Below are 17,815 nucleotides of genomic sequence, written 5' to 3'. Positions count from 1 at the left end.
CATCATGCAGGCATCAACAAGCGTGATGGATGGATGGAGGGGTGAACGGGAGGGTGGACAGAGGGATGGGTGGCTAGCTGAACGGGTGGGTGGGTACGTGTGGGGATGGGTGGGAAGAGTGATGCGTGCGTTTGTCGATGGATGGATGGGCGAGTGCACAGTAGGTGGGTGGGGAGGTGGCTGTGAGATAGAAGGCTGCATGCAAGTGTGGATGGATGGACGGATGGACGGATGGGAGAAAGGGTGGCCCCAGCCCTCCTTGGTGAGCTTTTGTGGCTGTGGACATTGTTGCTCTTTCCCAACATTCTTAATTTAATGCAGCAACAGCAAAGGCCCAGCTCGGTCCTGGGACAGTAGGGAACATCCACATCCCAAGGGGTGAAAACTTGCCTTTCTCTCTGGGCAACAACTCCAGGGCCTGACCTTGTGCCGCTGCAGCAGTGCACCCTCGCTGCTAGCACAGGATCTGCTCTCCACTGCCCAGAGGGGAAACAGGGCAGGGGGGACCGGCCTGCAGTGCAGCAAAGCTGAAACCACCCCTCTCCAGCCAGGCGCGGTGCTGTGGCTCCCTCCAGCTCCCCGCACATCCATCTGTCTGGCCACGGGAAGGGCACACCGTGCTTGGGCTGGGAGTGATGCCGCTGCGAGGGGGTGTCCTTGGGCCCCTGCAGGCTGTAAACATGATGTCATGTGGCCGCATACACAGCCCGCTCTGTGCGCGGGTCCCCGAATGGGCTTCACAAGTTCTGCGTGGGAGGCATCGACCATGGCCCACAGCCAAGGGAACTGGAGTTGAGAGATAAAATCAGTTTGCTTTGGGCTGGAGCAAACAACATTTTGCAGGAGGAGTAACGGACAGGGAGTGCGGCTGGAGGGAGGGGAGGCACCTCCCTGCCTCAGAGGGCTTGGCACGGAGCAGAGGTGATGGAGGATGCCCCAGCAAAGCCCGGTGCTAGTCTCACAGGTCCCAGGTCGGCTCCCTTTGCGCCTACTTAACTTAGAATAACTCCATAGGCACTTGAAGTCACTAATCAGCTGGGACCACTTGAGAGCAGCCCAGGGCTGCCTCCTGTCTCCCACGATAAGGGGCCGCCAGCTCTGGGCTTGCTCTGGCATCCCGCTCCCACGTCCTCAGGGAAAGGTGTCAGCCCACCGGGGTCCTGTGGGGCACAAAGGGGGGGGGAGCCTGGAGCAGAGCTTGCCACCAGGTGCTGAGTCCCATGTAGTATGCAAGGGGGGGACCATCATGTACTGGTCAATTTACCTCTTGTTTCAAAAGCTTTGTGCTGTCCCCAAGCCCCTGCCCAGGTCCAAGAGGTCAGACAGAGGGAAATGAGGGGATGGGGACCTTTGAGAGAGGGATAAGAGGATCCCACTTGAACCCTCTATGTGGGAGAAGAGCAGCTATCTCCAGGCCTGGCATCTGTCCCCATCCCTCTGGATCTCCCATGACCCCCTTGTGCAGCCTCACTGGCCCCAGCATGGTTCATGACTCAGGCGGTGACAGTGTGGTGACACACAGCTGGTGTCATGGGCCATCTCCAATTAAATGCTGTGACTATTTACTCTCTGTAAAAAAAGTGTCTCTGGGCCCCCACGCTCAGCCTTCTCACAGCCTAGGTTTTCCTGGGGTGAGTCAGGGGATGCCCTCCCCTGGGACACCCTGCTTCCCCCCTGCCAGCAGCTGTGGGAGAGCAAATGGGGGTTAGTGGACACAGCCCTGGGAAAAGTTTCCAGCTTGTGGGTGACACTGCACAAGTCACGTAAGGAAGCTGTCCCTCTGTCCCAGCAGCCAGGACTCTCCACGTTGGAGGCAGCACTCCATGAGCAGTGTGTGGTGGATGGGTTGAGGGGCAGAGCAGTTGGGGGTCCCACGGTGCCTGTCTCTGCACCCACAAGTCCCACAGGCCAGGTGAGGTCGGACCTGATGACATGGCTGTGGGATGAGTGGAGTCATAGCATCTCTGGGGCAGAGGGACACGCAGGATGGGACCTGCCACCCCCAGTTCCTCATTCCCATGCATAAACACAGCAGTTGCTCTCCTGCCTCTGCCCCATTTGTCACCAAGCTGGGGCGAGGGCTGGCCCAGGCACTGGGGAACTTCCCAGGAGCTGGCAATGCCCCCGGCTCCCCGCGGCATCCTCCGGCTGCGGATGTGTCATGGCCCAGCCGCTTCCCCTCGGAAGTCCCCGCCGGGCGGCTCGGGGGGGGAGAGGGGGGTGACTCACGCGACCCCCCCCCTCCTGCACGGCCCCCCCACGGCCCTAACGGCCGGTCCCGGCGGAGCCCCCGGCCGGCCCCCGCCGCCGCCCGCGGTCCGAGGGCGGGGAGCACAGCCTAGCGGCGGGAGCTGGAAGGAGCCGGGCTGCCGATGTCCCCCGGTCCCGGCCGGGCTGCCGAGGCAGCGGGGATCGGCCCGTGGACCGCTCCGGTCGGCGCTGGGATGGTAAAGCCTGTCCTTCCATAAAGTCAAGTGCGAGGTGCTACACCCGAGCCGGGGCAACCCCAGCAGCAGTACAGACTGCGGGATGGGTGGATGGATGGATGGATGGATGGATGGATGGATGGATGGATGGATGGATGGATGGATGGATGGAGAGCAGCCCTGCATAGAAGGACCCGGGGATACTGGTGGATGAAAGATAGTATATGAGCTGGCAATGTGTGCTTGCAGCCCAGAAAGCCGACTGTATCTGGGATCACAAAACAGCACTGAGGCAAACACGGCCGAGGAGGTGATGCTCCCCCTCCACTCTGCTGTCGTGGGACTCACCTGGAGTACTGCATTCGGCTCTGAGGTCCTCAGTACAAGAGAAGCATGGACTTGTTAAAGCAGGTCCAGAGGAGGGACACAAAAATGACCAGAGGGCTGGAACACCTCTCCCATGAAGAGCTGGGGTTGTTCAGCCTGAGAAAAGAAGGCTCAAGGAGCCCTTGTCATAGCCTTCCAGTCTGTAAAGGGGTTTATAAGAAAAATGAAGAGACACTTTAGCAGGGCCTGTGGTTTTTGTAAGGGGCGATGGGTTTAAACTGAAAGAGGTGGTGGGGTCCCACTCCTCAGCAAGGGGAACCGCTGCCACAGCATGGCCGGAGAGGCCGAGGGGTGTCCTGCCGCGGGGAGCAAGGGCGCCAGGCGCCCGGGTGCTGGCTGCACAGCCCCCAGCCAGCCTGGGCCTGGGGTCTCCAGCTGCTCGCGGCTCTGGGCCTCGCTGCGGCAGGGACAGCTGCGGAGCTGGCTGGGAGCAGCCATGAGATGGCGGCAGGCGCTCGCGCTTGGCTGTCCCAGCCTGGGGTGCCACGGGTACAGGGGTGCCCGGCCCCTGCACTGCCAGCCCCGGCCCCGCTGGCAGGCACATCGTGCCTGGAGCCCAGCCTGGGACAGCCCCGTGCCACAGTGCGGCAAGGCCAATGGGGACAACAGCCACGCATGGGGCTCTGAGATACCTACGCAGCCTGGGGACAAAACCTCCCTGTCCAGGACATTGAACCTGCCACCCGATAAGGGTGGTTAATGATCAGCACTGGGATGTCCCAGCCAGACGCACGGTGCCAGCTGCCCCGGGAGTGGCACCCGGGCAGAACAGTGACCTACCCCACGGCCCCAAGGCCTGGCAGTGCCAGGCTGGACAGAGGGGACATGCCCTGCACCCATGGCCCTGCCCACTGCCACAGCAGAGCCCGGCTTGTGGTCTAGACAGCTTGACAGGGGGTCCAGGCTGAGGCAGGAGCTGGTGCCATGCTCTCCCTGGTGTGAAGACAAACCAAACCTGCCTCCAGGTGGGCTGCCAGCCAGCTGCACTGGGCATGCCAAGGTCTCCCTAGCTGGGCTTCTGGCTGGCAGTGCCCAGAGGAAGTGCTTGAGAGAGCCATAGGACAGCTTGGACCCAGCTTCCCAGGGCACCATCCTGTACTGCAGGGGATCGAGGCAAGGACAGGGGTATGACAGGCAGGGGATGGAGAAAGGGCAGAAGGGCTCAGATCAGGAGGGGCAGCAGCCCTAAAGAGCAGGTCCAGTGGTGAGCCTGGTGCCGCTGTAGGGTGTGCAGTGTTTGGGATGCACTACCCAGTGCCAGAGGGCAATGCCACCGCTGTTCACATGATGCACGGTGCCTGGTGCTGGTGCCTGGTGAGCAGAGCCCAGCACCCGCTGCCCATTTGCAGTGCTTGGTGTGCAGCGCCTGATGCTGGTATGGGTGCTGGTGCCACACACTACATTGTGCCCAGGGTGCTGCACTACCACACCTTGCCAGCGCCGGCTGCCAGCTGCCGGGTGCACGGTGCCATTGTGCAGTGCACAGTGCATGGCATCCAGTACCTGACACACGGCACTGCGTACTGCTGATGCCAGTTCCAAGTACGTATCACCCGGTGCACGGTGTGTGATGCTGCTGGGCAGGGTCCAGCGTCCAGTACTTGGTGTATGGCATGTGGTGCCTGGTGTGCTGTACCCGGTACCCAGTGTGCCGTAACGGGTACTCGGTACTGCAGCCGGTATCCATGGCCCAGTAGCAGGTGTGCAGCAACTAGCAGAAGGTGCCCGGTACGCGCTGCCCGGTGCCCGGTCCTTGCTGTGCAGCAGCCGGTATCCCGTACCCATTGCGCAGCAGCCGGCACCAGGGCCGGTAGCCAGTGCGCAGCACCCGGTGCGCGATGCTCAGTTGCCGGTGCGCGGTGCCCGGTGCCGGTTGCCCGGTTGCCGCCCCCACACCGCCCCCCGCGCCGCCCCCGGTGCCGCCCCCCACCGCCCCCGGTGGCTCCCCGCCCCGCCCCGTCCCGTGCGCTGCCGACGGAGCATGGCGGGCCCGAGCGGCGGGGCCGGGCGGCCGCTGCTGCCGCTGCTGCTGCGCCCCCGCCCGCCGCCGCCGCCGCGCAGCACCCCAGGGCTGCCGCGCAGGACCGGGGGCTCGGCGGCGGCGGCGGCGGGACCGGCGCGGCTGAAGGGACCGGAGGAGCTACCGGGGCCGGGGCTGCTCCGGACTTTCGTCTGGCTCTTCCTGCGGGGCTACCTGCTGCACACGCACCGGCTCCAGGTGCGCCGGGGCAGCCCGGCCCGGGGGCTGCGGGGGGAGGGGGAGCGCGGGGGCCCTGCACGGGTGCGTGGGGGTCGGGGGGCTCCCGGGTGGGCTGCAGGGAGGGTGCTGTGCGCGGGGGCGGGGGGCTTTGCGAGAAGGGGGAGTGGGTGCATGCTGGGGGCAGGGTGAGATGGGCTCCGGGGTGGGGGAGCAGCCTACGAGTGATAGCGGGGAGCTGAGCGGGGGCGGCAGGCCAGGGGAGAAGAGGGGCTGGGTGGTGGGGAGTACCCCTGCACCGTGGGGTGATGCTGGGGCCAGCAGCGGAACAGGGTGGCCCCAGGAGGGTCCTGCCAGCCCAGGGCTGCTCCACCATCACTAAGCTGGCCACTTCACCATCCCTAAGCTGGCCAGGCAGCCGAGGGCAGAGGTTCAGAGGCAGCTCATGGGGCCCTGGCATCCCCGAGCAGCCCTGGGCTGCCCTGGCTGTGACAAGCTGGAGGGGCCATGGCTTGGGGGGCAGGCGGCCAGCAGATGTTTGGGCAGATGGTACCCAGGCAGGCAGGGGAGGAACAGGCAGAGGTGTTTGTTTTCTTCTGTCAACATTTCCTCATACGTCGGATGAAGCAAGAAACGGGCTTGGCTGGCTGTGAGCCAGGCAGCATCTTCCAGCACCCTGGAGCTCTGACCGGCCGGAGGAGCATGCAGGATGAGGCCTCCCCAGCACCGCAGAGCACCAGGCACTGCTGTTTGGAGAAGGGGCTGAGGGCAGCGGGGTCCCAAGGAGCGGACACGGGAGCTTCCTGCTGCTCCCTGCTGCCCTTGGGGCCCTGAGCACAGCCCAGCTTTGCGGACAGATGCCTGCATGTTCTGGAGGTGCCTTTCCCCAGGTCCCGGCAGCTCTGGCTTCTCTCAGCCCTGCTCTCCAAGGCCTGTGCCGTGTCGGGTCCCGGCTGCTAGCAGATGCTGGTGGGCAGGCTTCAACCTGAGCCATGGCTGCCCGCGGCCCCACACAGCATGTTCGCCCGGCGAGCTGCCTGCGGCACCGGGGCAGCCATCCCTCCCCCTCTTCCTGCCACCATGCGCGAGGAACATCTCCCCGCGGTGACGAATCCAGCTGAATCCGGGCGCAGGCTGCGATGCAGTCAGTCACCAAGGGAGATTGTACCACGTGCATCCCCGTAGCCGCGGGGAACGGGGACCAGGGCTTCCCTGCTTGGTCCCCCACAGCCCCCCAGGCTTGGCCCCGCTCTGCAGGGGCTCTGGCAGTGCCGGGTAGGATGGAGAGCAGCCCTTAGACGTGGCCCTGTGCAGATCCGCTTGCAAAAGGGTGCCCAGCTGCACCTGAGGCGTACGCTTGGGGGTCACAGTGCTCCCCAGTGGGGAGGCAGGCATGGCTCTCTTGGGTGCAGCCAAGGAGGGGGAAGATGCAGCTGGCAGAGCCCAGAGCAGGTCTGATGCTGGTGGATGTCCCCTAGCTGGCTTGTGAGCCTGTGGCCCCAGGGCCATGCCCCGGGGGTGGTAGCCTGCCCTTGGAGCAGCCCAGTCCTGCCCCAGCCTGACACTGCCCTCCCACTGCTGATCATTAACCACCTTTATCAGGTGGCAGGTTCAGGGACGCATGCAGGTACTCTTGTCCCTGGGTTGATCAGAGCTGGGGCTATGCTGGAAGCAGCAAGGCTTGGACCTGCTGACAGCGACTGCAACAGCCTTGCATCTCAGCAAAGCCCTGTGCCTGGAAGTTGTCCCTGTCCCTGCTGTCCCCTCTTGGTGTTGCTTCCCCAGAAGACCTGCCAGACCCTCCGTGCATCTCTGGGGTGGGTGAGGGATGTGTCAGCCTGTGCCAGGGGTCGGTGCCTAGTGTGCGTAGTGCTGGCAGAGGACGTGCCTGGAGACACCAGCGCAAGCCATCTGCAAAGCTCTTCAAGGATGGTGCCAGTTTGGGGGCTCAGAGGCGGGTGCTTGGGCCCAGTTGGTGCTGAGAGGTCCCTAGGGTAGGTGCAGAGCATGCTGGACACATGCAGGGCAGCACTGGGGCAGGGAGAGGTGATCGAGCCCCAGTGCTGGCCCTGTCCCATTCACCCTGCTGTGCTCTGGTGCATCACAGCTGATGTCCCGGCGCATTTATGGCCCTATATGGAGGTCAACCTTCGGGCATTACGAGAACATCAACATTGGGAGCCCAGTGGTGCTGGAGCAGCTGCTACGGCAGGAGGGCAAGTACCCCATGCGGAGCGACATGGCCCTGTGGAAGGAGCACCGGGACACGCGGCGCCTGCCCTACGGACCCTTCACCGAGTGAGTCCTGCCCGGGCTGCGCTCTGCAGGGCAGCAGGTGGCTCCTGTCCCTTCCTCAGGTGTAGGGCCCAGGTGGCAGCTCACATTGCATCCTGCAAGCAGCATGTGCTTCCCCCAAGCAGAAGGGCATGGCCATGGTGGGTGGAAAGACCTCCGGGGTGGTTTCAGCCTGGCATTAGAAGGATGCACCCGGGGACTGGGAAACTGCTGCCAGCCACTGCCCTCTGCCCGACTGTGCCCCCAGCACTGAGCCCCATCCTCACACAGGGAAGGGGAGCGCTGGTACCGCTTGCGCCAGGTCCTCAACAAGCGGCTGCTGAAGCCCTCGGAGGCCGTGCTGTATGCGGATGCCATCGGGGAGGTGGTGTCGGACCTGATGGTGCGGCTGCGGGCTGAGCGGAGCCTCAGCCCCTCCGGGGTGCTGGTGGGGGACGTGGCCAACCTGCTGTACCGCTTTGCCCTGGAAGGTAGGGGGGTCCTCCCCCTCACCCCTGCCCTGCCTCGCTCTTCCCATCCCCATGGGTGCCTGGATGCAGCCTGTCCTCCACAGGGATCTCCTACATCCTCTTTGAGACCCGCATTGGGTGCCTGAAGCAGCAGGTCCCAGCCGAGACCCAGCGCTTCATTGACTCCATCAACCTCATGTTCAAGAACTCCATCTTTGCCACCGTACTGCCCCGATGGAGCCGCAAGGTGCTGCCCTTCTGGGACCGCTACCTGGACAGCTGGGACACCATCTTTGCCTTCGGTGAGCAGTGATGATGGGGGCCCAGCACAGTGGGATCAGACTCCCTAAGGACCTTCAAAAGTGGGGCAGTCAACAGCCATGAGTCCTTTTGGCCACCCTCGCTCCATTAGCGCTGGGTCCTGCTATCTGTCCCTGCAGGCAAGAACCTGATTGACCGAAAGATGGAGGAGCTGGAGGGGCAGGTGGAGCGAGGCAAGGAGGTGTCTGGCTACCTGAGCTACCTGTTGGCCAGCGGCAGGCTCAGCCTGGACGAGGTCTATGGCAGCGTGGCTGAGCTGCTGCTGGCTGGCGTGGACACGGTGAGGGCCAGGCATCTACTGCCAGGCGATCTTCACTGAGCTCTCTGCCAGGGTGAGCCATGGGGCTCAGCCGTGCTCCCCAGCCCCTGCGAGCTCTGGGCTGTTGGCTGGGGGGCTGGTGCCCCACAGGGGCAAACCTTCAGGGACTGGTCAATACAGACCCTGTCCTCTGTTGTGCTCCCTGCCTCAGTTTCCCCTGTGCTCACTGCCCCTCACCCCTGGCTTCCTTGAGCACCAAAGCAGGAGCTGTGTGGTGCCACACTGGTGCCACGCTTGGCACAAGGCTCCTCGGGTGCCAGCCCCATCTCCCTCACTCCCCTTGGTGCTCCACTCCTCCAGACTTCCAACACACTGTCCTGGGCCCTGTACCACCTCTCTCGGGACCCGGGCATCCAGGAGACCCTGTACCAGGAGCTGAAAGCCGTCGTGCCTGCTGACCGGTTTCCTGGTGCTGAGGATATCCCCAAGATGCCGATGCTTCGGGCTGTTATCAAGGAGACACTGAGGTACAGCCTAGCCTTGCCCCTGCCCCAGGGTCCTGGTCACTGACCCCTTCCCCAGGGGCAGTCCTTTCTCCCCCGCTCTTCAGAGATGCACCAGCCAAGCAGAGTGCAGGGCTGGATTTCAGTCCCTCGGGGCCACATGCATCCACCTGCTCCCTGGGGAGAGAGACAGAGCTGCTGAGCAGCGGGAGATGCTCCTCCTTGTCCTGCCTGTGATCCTCTCCCTCTGGGGTCCCCAAATGGGTCCTGCTTCCCCGCTCACTCTCCCCATATCCCAGGGTCTACCCCGTGGTGCCCACCAATGCCAGGGTCTTCTATGAGAAGGACATTGTCATCGGAGACTACCTCTTCCCCAAAAACGTGAGTGGGGACCGTGATGTGGGGACCCCTGCTGTGCTCAGTGGGGGCCAGACGGGGGTCATTAATTCCCTCGCTTCTTGCTCTGCAGACCCTCTTCGTCCTGGCACACTACGCAATGTCCCACGACGAGACCTACTTCCCTGAGCCTGAGCGGTTCCTGCCCCAGCGCTGGCTCCGGGGCCACGGCTCCCCCCACCACCCCTTCAGCTCCATCCCCTTTGGCTATGGGGTCCGCGCTTGCGTCGGCCGCCGCATCGCCGAGCTGGAGATGCACCTGGCCCTCGCTAGGGTGAGTAGGGCCCCCCCACCCTGGGTAACTCGCCACAAGCTGGGATGGGGGCCCTGCGGAGTCCTCGAGGCACTGCCACCCTGCTTCTCCCCACAGATCATCCAGGCATTCGAGGTGCGGCCAGACCCCCGCGGTGTGGAGGTGACATCCGTGTCCCGCATCGTCCTGGTGGCCGACAAGCCCATCAACCTGGAGTTCATTGCTCGCCCAGGGGCCCCTTGAACGCGTGTTCACCCCCCCACCCTAGGTGCCAAGTGGGGACCCTTGCTGCCCCATGAGGAGGGGCAGGAAGGCAAACCCACCCCAGCACCCATCCCCTGCCCAGCCTGGGCCAGGGGGCTTCCAGCCCCACTGTGGGGAAGAGTGTGGGGGGATGAGGGATGCCCCCAAATTTCCCCTGGGGCACTAGTATCCCCCTACCCCAAATCAGCAGGAGGCTTGGGGAACTGCTGTGCCTTTCACACATCACGAGGGGTTGTGTCCCCCCATCCCGTGCCCACTTGAGCTGTGTCAGGTACCTGGGACCTGTGCTGGGGCGGGGGGGAGGTGGGGAGGGGGCTTGCAGCCGTTCTGTGTCTCCTTCGTCCTGTCCTTGTGTAGCTGCGTGTGGATCTGTGCCTGGAGCCAGGACATCTGGGTCCTCTCTGAACAGCTGACCTTGGCCTCAGCCATTTCTCTGTGCCTCAGTTTCCCCCTGCCTCCCAGGGGCAGGTCAAGCGCTGTCCGGGGTTTGGGGTTTGCGCCTCGTCCCGAGGGGGGGAGCCAGCACTGGTCCCAGGCTAGCAGAGCAGTAGCACAGCATGTCCCTGTGATGGGGAAGGGGCCTGTCACCACCCAGCTCTGGTATCGTGTGCCCTGGCAGGGCCAGCCAGCGCAGGAGGGGTGTTCAGCACCCGGGACCTTTCGCTATCAGCCGTTATTTCGCCAAGATGCTGATACGGGGTCATGGGAATGGGGACAGGACTCGCTCCCAGGGAAGCAGGCAGGGGAGGATCGGCTCAGCTCCCCCTGTGCCCAGGCAGGGACATGAGGCTGATACCCAGGGCCATTGCAGGGGCTCAGACCCAGGCTCCTGGAAGGCTGGGGTGTGGGGCACCCCAAGAGTGAACCCCCTTCACCTTCCTGCTGCTTGGGGATCCTAGCTGGGCCGCAGTAAGCAGCAGGCAGAAACCTGGCTGGCACCAAGGCTGCCATCCCTGGGGTGTCCCCGAGGGGACCTGCACACTAGTGCCATAGTGGCGCTACTGAGGCAACATGCCCCACGTCCCCATCCCCCTGACTCTACCCACATGGGTCGAGGTGCCACCCTGTGCCCATGCCACCCTCACTGGCATCCCATGCTGGCTCCCCCAGCCCTGCCAAGCCACCGGCACCCCCTCTCCAGCCCAGGTCTCTCCAGAGGAGCCATGCCCGGCTGCACCCCAGAAATGCAAGGCACGGTTCCTGGAACAGGCTGCTTTGTTACAACAAGGCTGAACAGACCAGCAAATAAATAAATACACCCCACCCACCCCGAAATGTGCACAGGGTCCCCGTGCAAGTGCCCGTCCTGGCGCCAGCCCCGGTGCAGGCTGCGCCTTTGCCAGGAACCTCCAGCCCTGCGTGACCTGACAATAAACAAGCCCGTGTGTGCAGCTGAGCCTATGCTACCGGCACCAGGCACCGCCGGCAAAACCGTGCTCGCTGGGTGGGGAGCCGCGGCCAAAGCCCTCAAATGTGGCAGCAGGATGGGAACGGGGTGGCCGAGTCCCCTGGGCTGTGTGGGTCTCGGTGTCCACCTGCGGGCATGGCACAATACCCATCGAACATAACTGTGCTTGCTGATGGGAGGCACTGCCAGGCCCCCTTTTCCCTGCTCCCTGCTTCCCCATAGCCAGCAGCACCTGGCCCTGGACTCAAGACGAGCCCCAGGACTGGGTTGGGCAGGCAGGTCCTCCTCATGGAGAGCTTCCAGGGCCCAAACATCCTTCCACAGCTCCAGGGCCACGCAAGATGCCCCTGAGTCTCATGAGATGGCGGGACTTCCCTGGTGTCTTCAGAGCAAGGATTGGTCAATGCCTGCAGGATGAGAGAGTGTGCAAGGCCATAACTCCCTGGCAGGGACGGGTGCTGGGCTGGGCACCCGGTGGCTTAGCCCTCTGACCTGCTCCTGCAGACAGTGGGGTCTCACCTCTATCCCTGGCTTGGATGCCAGCCCTGGGGTAGGGGTGGAAGGGACTGTCCTGGAGCGGGACATCTGGATGGCCACCCCCCATAGGCCAGGGATGAGCTGAGCTAAGGCACCGTGATGGGGAAGGGAGGGGGTAGCTGTCCCATGTCTGGTGTGGTTAACACACACACCATGCCCAGTACCCTTCTGTGTGGAGGAACCGGGCACTGCTGGGGTAACTGGTGGGCATGGGGCTGTCCCAAGCCCATTCCCTAACACCACCCCAAAAAAACATTTGGGCAGCAGCTGGGCACTGGGGCCAGCTCCACCCTTCCCAGTTCACCCCTAAATGGGTGCCACAGGATGCCAGTGCTGTGCCACCCATTGCCAGTGAGGACTCACCAGGCAGTGGGAGAGCAGAGCCAGATGCAGGCAGCCGGGCAGTGTGGTCCCGGTGCAGCCCAGGAGTGAGTCCCGTCCCTGGAGCAAGCGGTTTTGGGGCTGCAGCGGGTAGAGGGGGTGGAGGGCTCTGCCACCCATGGCCTGTGCATCAGCCATGGTGTGCACATGGCTAGTGGTGGCCAGCATATCCAGGGCATGTGAGTGCGGGTCTGTCCCTTCTTTGTCCCCTGAGAATGGTACTGAAGGGGCTTCAGGTCTCAGGGGGGGCTTTGAGGTAATGTCAAAAAAGGGCTTTTATCTTGGGGTGCGTCACACCCCAAAACATCTCATCCAGCCCAAAGCCCAGAGACCTGCAAAATGTGCATCCCATGCACTGCCTGGATGGAGATGTGGGGGTGTCTCTGTGGCAGGTGCCCCCATTCTTCCTCACAGATGCCAGGGATCAGGACCCCAGAAGGGGTCCCCTTTGATTTTTCTGTCCCCTGGGACAAACAGCATCCAGGTCCTGCTGTCCCCACCTGGGCACGCAGCACTGCCAGTCCCCAGCCCCATCCTCATTTGTCCTCCATGGCCAGTTTGGCTGTGGTGGAGGCAGGTGGACAGAGCAGGAAGGTCATAAAGTGCAGGTGACCCAGCAGTGGGGAGGGAACAGGCACACAGTGACAGGGGACAGCGCCTACCTGAAGTGGAGAGAAATGGAGGGTGCAAGTGGAGAAAGATGGAGCGTCGCGGGCTAAGAGTTAAGAGCATCGATACCTGCGGGAGTGAGTACAAGGGCCTGGAGGATGTCGGAGAGGGAGATGATGCCCCGTGGGTACTGGTTCTCATCCACCAGAACCAGACGATGGACCTGTGGGGTGCAGGCAGAGCATCACAGGCAGGTTGGCCAGCAGGCGGAGGGGCTGGCGTGGGCACGAGGCACCCCAGCCACTCACCTGCTCCTTGGCGATGCGGTCAATGATGTCCTCCATGGTTTCGTGTGGGTAGCAGGTGATGACACCCTCCAAGCAGATGCTGCGTTGCTGCAATGCCTCCCGCACACTGATGTCCAGGTTGTTGTAGGTCTTCTGAGCTGCCAGGTGCTGTGGGAGAGGAGTCTGCTCAGTGCCTCAGCGTGTCCTCACACCCTGTTATGCTGGCACAGCAGGGGACACCAAGTCCCAGGGATGCACAGGGCAGATCTGCACTGGGATGTGCATGTCACTGCACATGGGGTGGATTTACACAGGTACAGGCAGGTGTGAGCACCCCACCAGTGGCATGCAAGGGGCCAAACTCACACCCGGGCATGCAAGCACACAGGGTACTCACAATGACATCAAACCGGGAGTAGAGGCCTACCACCTTCCCTGCAAGGAGAGACAGTACAGGGGCTGGGGAGGGGGCCCTGGCGACCACACACCATGCTCTCCCTGCACCCCAAGGGGCAGCCCACAGGTCAGGAGGGGGGTTTTGTGTGTAGATGAGGCCAGAGCCACTGGCTGAGGGAGATGGCGGGGGTCGCTGGTTCCCTCCCCAGGTACCGGCATCATTGATGACGGGCAGGGCAGAGACACGGCGGTCCACGAAGATCTCCAGGGCAGTGTAGATGGGGGCGGTCTCGGGCACGACAGCCACATTACGGAAGGTGCCGATGCACAGCTCCTGCACAGTTTTCTTCAGGAAGCGTGGCTTGGGAATGGTGGAGCCCTGTGGTGGGGCAGGACAGGGCTGGGCTGGCACCTGCACACACCCCAACACCCTTGCTTGTGTCCCTGCACACTCGCCATGTGTGTGCACACGCAGCCCCAGCACTCACAAAAATGTGGAGGAACTTGAGGATGCGCTTGTGGGTCAGGATGTGCAGGACATTGCCCGAGATGGGCTCGATGACAGGCAGGCGGTGGATCTTGTGCTTGATCAGGGAGTAGACAGCATCGAAGAGGCTGCAGGTGACGGGGACACCGTGGGGGGATAGGGCTGCATGCCGGTGCCCCCCCACAGGGTGTGGTCTCCCTCAGTGGGCAGGTGCTCACCTATTGCTCGGGGAGATGTAGACCAGTGGCTTGAAGGAGCCCTGCAGGTACAACTCTGCCAAGGAAGAAAGGTAGGAGAAGGGGTCCCCCAGCCCACTCCTGCAGCCCCACACCCCCAGAGCCCACCTCCATGCCCTTCACAACATCCCCAGTCCAGCCACCCCCATTGCCCACTACTTTTTACCTCTCCAGGTCTCAATCTTGTGCTCCTCCACCTCGTAGATCTGAACCTGAGGGCAGTGAAATTACATGGTCATGGTGGCCCCACAGGGGACTGAGGGGACTCTGGGGCACTATCCTCTTCCCCAGACATCTCACCACAGCCATCACCCTAAGCACAGGGATCATATCTTGGTTGCCAGGCAGAGGGGCACCAAGCGGACACTGGGCTGGCCCAGAGCATCCCCTGGTCATGGTCTAGTGATGAAGAGGGGACCAGGAGAGGTGGGGACAGCCCTTCCCTGCCCCATGCCTGCCTCTACCCACTGTGCCCTCCCTGCTGCACTCACCAGGGGCGAACGGTAGTAGCGGTGGAGGATGTTGATGAAGTCAGTGATGGTGAGCATCCCTGCGGAGACACGTGGGGCTGGCAGCACTGCCCGCACCCTCACTGCCAGGCAGGATAAGGGGTCAGGCAGTGCTCCTGGCACTCACCCACAAAGCTCTGTGTCTTGCTGTCCCAGAGTGGGGCAGCACGCACTCCGTTGGCCACTAGTGCCAAGAAGGCTTTCTTGATCTGCTGGCAGAATGGGGAGGGTGTCAGAGGGTCCTCTATCCCACTCCTCCCCTGTCCGTCCCCACCAATCCTCAGCTTTGTCACCTCCAGGGAGACATCAAAGACGACAAGCTTGCAGCTGGTGGGGATGGCGTCGTAGCAGCAGTGGCTCCTCATGAAGTGCATGTAGACTTCAGCATCGGGGCTCTGAAACTCATTCTCTGGACTCATCCCCAGCACCTCATTGCCCAGTGTGAAGGTGACGGGTCTTGGGCTCCTTCTCCTGTCCTCTTCCTTCTCTTCTTTCTCCCCCTCCTTCCTGGGGCACAGGGCCTCCAGGCACCCTGCAGGCAAACCCGCCCCAGCCCTGGCCGGTGAGCTGAGCTGCTGGGTCTCAGCCCCCTCCTGCCTGGGGGGAGCGGGAAGATGCTGTGGGAAGGGATGCTCCCCACAAACCCCCCTCTTTTCCGCACTCCGCAAGGAGCAGCACACAGCACTGCAGCTCTCCAGCCTGGGGAGCACTGGGAGCTGCTGGGAAGGAACTGAACGGAGCGAAAGGGGGTACGGGCAGGGTGCATGAGTGAGCCTGCCCTCCCCCCCTCCCCCCAAGCCTTGGCCCTGCCTTCTACCCACCTTCATCCTCAGGGCAGGCAGCAGCATCCAGCAGCGCCACCTGAGGGAGCACACAGCGAGGGGGAGGGTCGGCAGGAGCCAGCCCTGTCTCTCCCCCACCCACGGCTTCTGCCTGCATCCACCGGCTGCCCCGAGCCGCCCGCCCCCCAAGCCGAGCAGAGGCGACAGTCCTTTCAGGGTGGGGATGCGGGCTGGGCTTAGCCTCCAGCCCCCCCGGGGAGCCCCGTGCCCGCCCAGGACCCCCAGAGCCTGCAGCGCGCGCCCGTGGTGGCTCCAGCCCAGGACGCCCAGCTTGTCGCCCTGCGCGGGGGTTGGGGACGCGGGGGACACCGGGGTTCCGTGGGTCAGGGCAGGGGTCAGGACCCCCCGGCGCCTTCCTCTGCCGTGGGAGCCCGGCGCGTCCCGCAGCCGCTCCGCGCCCATCCTCTCCCTCTCCCAAGCCCAAGGTGTAAATTCCGGTCCTGCTTCCTCCCGTGCCGGGAGCCCCGCCAGCCCCACCTGCCCCCCGGGACCCGGTCCGCCCCGGGACACCCCGCAGTAACTCGGGGAGCAGCCCCAGGCGGGCGGGAGGCGAGCACGGCCGGTCGGCCCCGTGCCCCCGGTCCCCGGGAGACCCTGCCGTAATGCGGCGGCACGTGCGGCGGGCAGGGCAAGTCCGGGCCACCAGCCCGGGCCACCAGCCCGCCGCCAGAGCCGGTGTTTACGAGCCACCCTACGATACCAAAGGCGCAGGCACGGCTCCCGCAGGAGCCCGCAGGCAGCCCCGGGAAGGAAGCGACCCTGCACCAACGCCCCCAGCCCTGCCCAGGGGGCTGGGGGCAGCCGAGGCAGGCGGGCTGGCCGGGCTGCGCTCCGCGTCCTTGTCCCCTCGGCTGCCCGGCCGCGGGAAGGGGACTGCCAGTCCTTCGCGTCCCCCCACCCCGGAGGTGGCCTGTCCCCAAGCGGGGGGCTGTCGGGGCGGGCCCCCCGCCCGTCACGGCCGTACCTGGGACGCAGCGGGGCCGGGGAGCCGCTCCATGCTGACTGCGGGGCAGCGCTGCTATTCTGGGCCCGCGGCTGGTGGGGGCCTGGCAGATAGGGTGTCACCGAGCAATGCCAGCCATGCCCCCGCCACCGCCGCGGGGGGGGACACCGCCACAGCCGGGCAGCGCCTGCAGCCACGGCGTCACCCCGCCGCGGCGGCCGGGAGGGGGTGGCCGTGGCCCCGGGGACAGCGCCGGGCCTGGGGATTCGAGGGAGGGAGCGATGGAGAGATGGCTGGGAGCAGAAAACCCGTCGCCCCGCTCCACCGACCCCTCTGTCCTCCCGGAGCGGTGCTCGGCTCCTGCCAGGTATGCGGCCCTGCCTGCCCAGGTGCCACCCCAGCCGTCCTGCAGCAGGAGCCGGGGAGCGGGGGGGGGCACAGCATCCCCCCGCTCCACCGGGGATGCTGGGGGAGGGCTGCATCCAACCGCGATGCAGCTGGATCCCTCTGACCCCGACGCTGCCCTGGCCCTGCCCGGGGTCCCACCACGGCTCAGCCGTGCCCGGCCACCCCAGACCTCACGGCAGGGCAGCCCGCACCTGCTGGGGAACCAACTTCCTCGTCCACAGGGCCACCCGGTCTTGCCGCACTCCGCTCACTCCCAGCTCCATTTCTATTTCAGGAAGATTCAAATAACCCCTTGGCTGGCTGCCGGGCCAGCCCGGGAGCAGCCGTGGGCGAGCAGACTGGTGGCTGCCCAGCCACGGGTTCAAAGTGGCTCTAGCTGACTCCCCCGGGACAGCTGGACCCCAGCCCATGGTGGGGTGCAAGAGCGAAGCCCCTGTCCCCTGGTGCTACCCCAAGGCAGGGAGGAAAAGGAGGGATGGGGCAGGGGGCTTGCTGCTGGGGACAAGCCAGCAAGGGTGGGGTGACACAAGGACACAGTAGCTACCCAGATCCTGGGTGGCCCCGGCCACACAGTGGTGCAAGGGGCTGGATGGGCCCAAGCCCTTACAGCTGCGTTGAGCTGGGCAGCCTGGCTCCAGCCTGGCCACAGCCGGGTGCTGGCAGCAGGCAAGGCAGCAGGCATCTCCACTTTCGGAGGCTATTTTCAGGTGCTGGAGAGAAGCCGAGGAGCGATGAGATTGTCACCAAGGAGACCGGAGAAACAGGGCCCAGCTCCGGGCAGCTGGGGCTGTGGGGAGGGAAGGGTTTTCTGCAAGCCCCACGACCCACACAGAAGGCTCAGCACCTCAAGCAACCCACTCAAGTGCCCAGCATGCCCCTGCCATGCTTGGGGGACATAACCCAAAATGGGCAGGGGACAGCTCAGGGGACCCAACCCTTCCCTTCCCCTGCTGCAAGGCTAGCAATCTGCGGGAGAGCCCCCAGGACATACAGCAGGGCCCAGCAGCCACACTGGGAGCTGC

The 17,815-nt window shown here is 64.3% G+C and overlaps 2 protein-coding genes across 3 annotated transcripts; one reads left to right on the top strand and one right to left on the bottom strand.

Annotated features, from left to right (window-relative positions):
* The first annotated feature begins 4,772 nt into the window (after positions 1–4,772).
* LOC121092710 (sterol 26-hydroxylase, mitochondrial) lies at positions 4,773–10,174 on the top strand. The gene is made up of 9 exons (XM_040604141.1): positions 4,773–5,031; positions 7,118–7,308; positions 7,576–7,775; positions 7,859–8,056; positions 8,195–8,355; positions 8,695–8,861; positions 9,137–9,218; positions 9,307–9,507; positions 9,604–10,174. Exons 1-9 carry the CDS (start codon positions 4,795–4,797, stop codon positions 9,727–9,729), a joined length of 1,563 nt encoding a protein of 520 aa, XP_040460075.1. The 5' UTR covers positions 4,773–4,794; the 3' UTR covers positions 9,730–10,174.
* Positions 10,175–10,273: 99 nt separating this feature from the next.
* PRKAG3 (protein kinase AMP-activated non-catalytic subunit gamma 3) lies at positions 10,274–15,232 on the bottom strand. 2 transcript variants are annotated; one of them, XM_040604149.1, is made up of 10 exons: positions 14,894–15,232; positions 14,728–14,809; positions 14,583–14,641; positions 14,258–14,303; positions 14,074–14,128; positions 13,857–13,983; positions 13,582–13,747; positions 13,370–13,407; positions 12,994–13,140; positions 10,274–12,908 (listed from the first exon to the last, which is right to left on the bottom strand). In XM_040604149.1, exons 1-10 carry the CDS (start codon positions 15,017–15,019, stop codon positions 12,792–12,794), a joined length of 963 nt encoding a protein of 320 aa, XP_040460083.1. In that variant the 5' UTR covers positions 15,020–15,232; the 3' UTR covers positions 10,274–12,791. The 2 variants fall into 2 exon arrangements, with proteins under 2 accessions (XP_040460083.1, XP_040460082.1); XM_040604148.1 differs by having other exon boundaries at positions 13,370–13,747.
* Between the last annotated feature and the right edge of the window lie 2,583 nt (positions 15,233–17,815).

This window comes from Falco naumanni, chromosome 8 (genome assembly GCF_017639655.2).
Source record: "Falco naumanni isolate bFalNau1 chromosome 8, bFalNau1.pat, whole genome shotgun sequence".
Lineage (NCBI taxonomy): Eukaryota > Metazoa > Chordata > Aves > Falconiformes > Falconidae > Falco > Falco naumanni.
The sequence above is the reverse complement of the archived record's forward strand: the minus strand, read 5'-3'. Positions and strand labels throughout refer to the sequence as shown.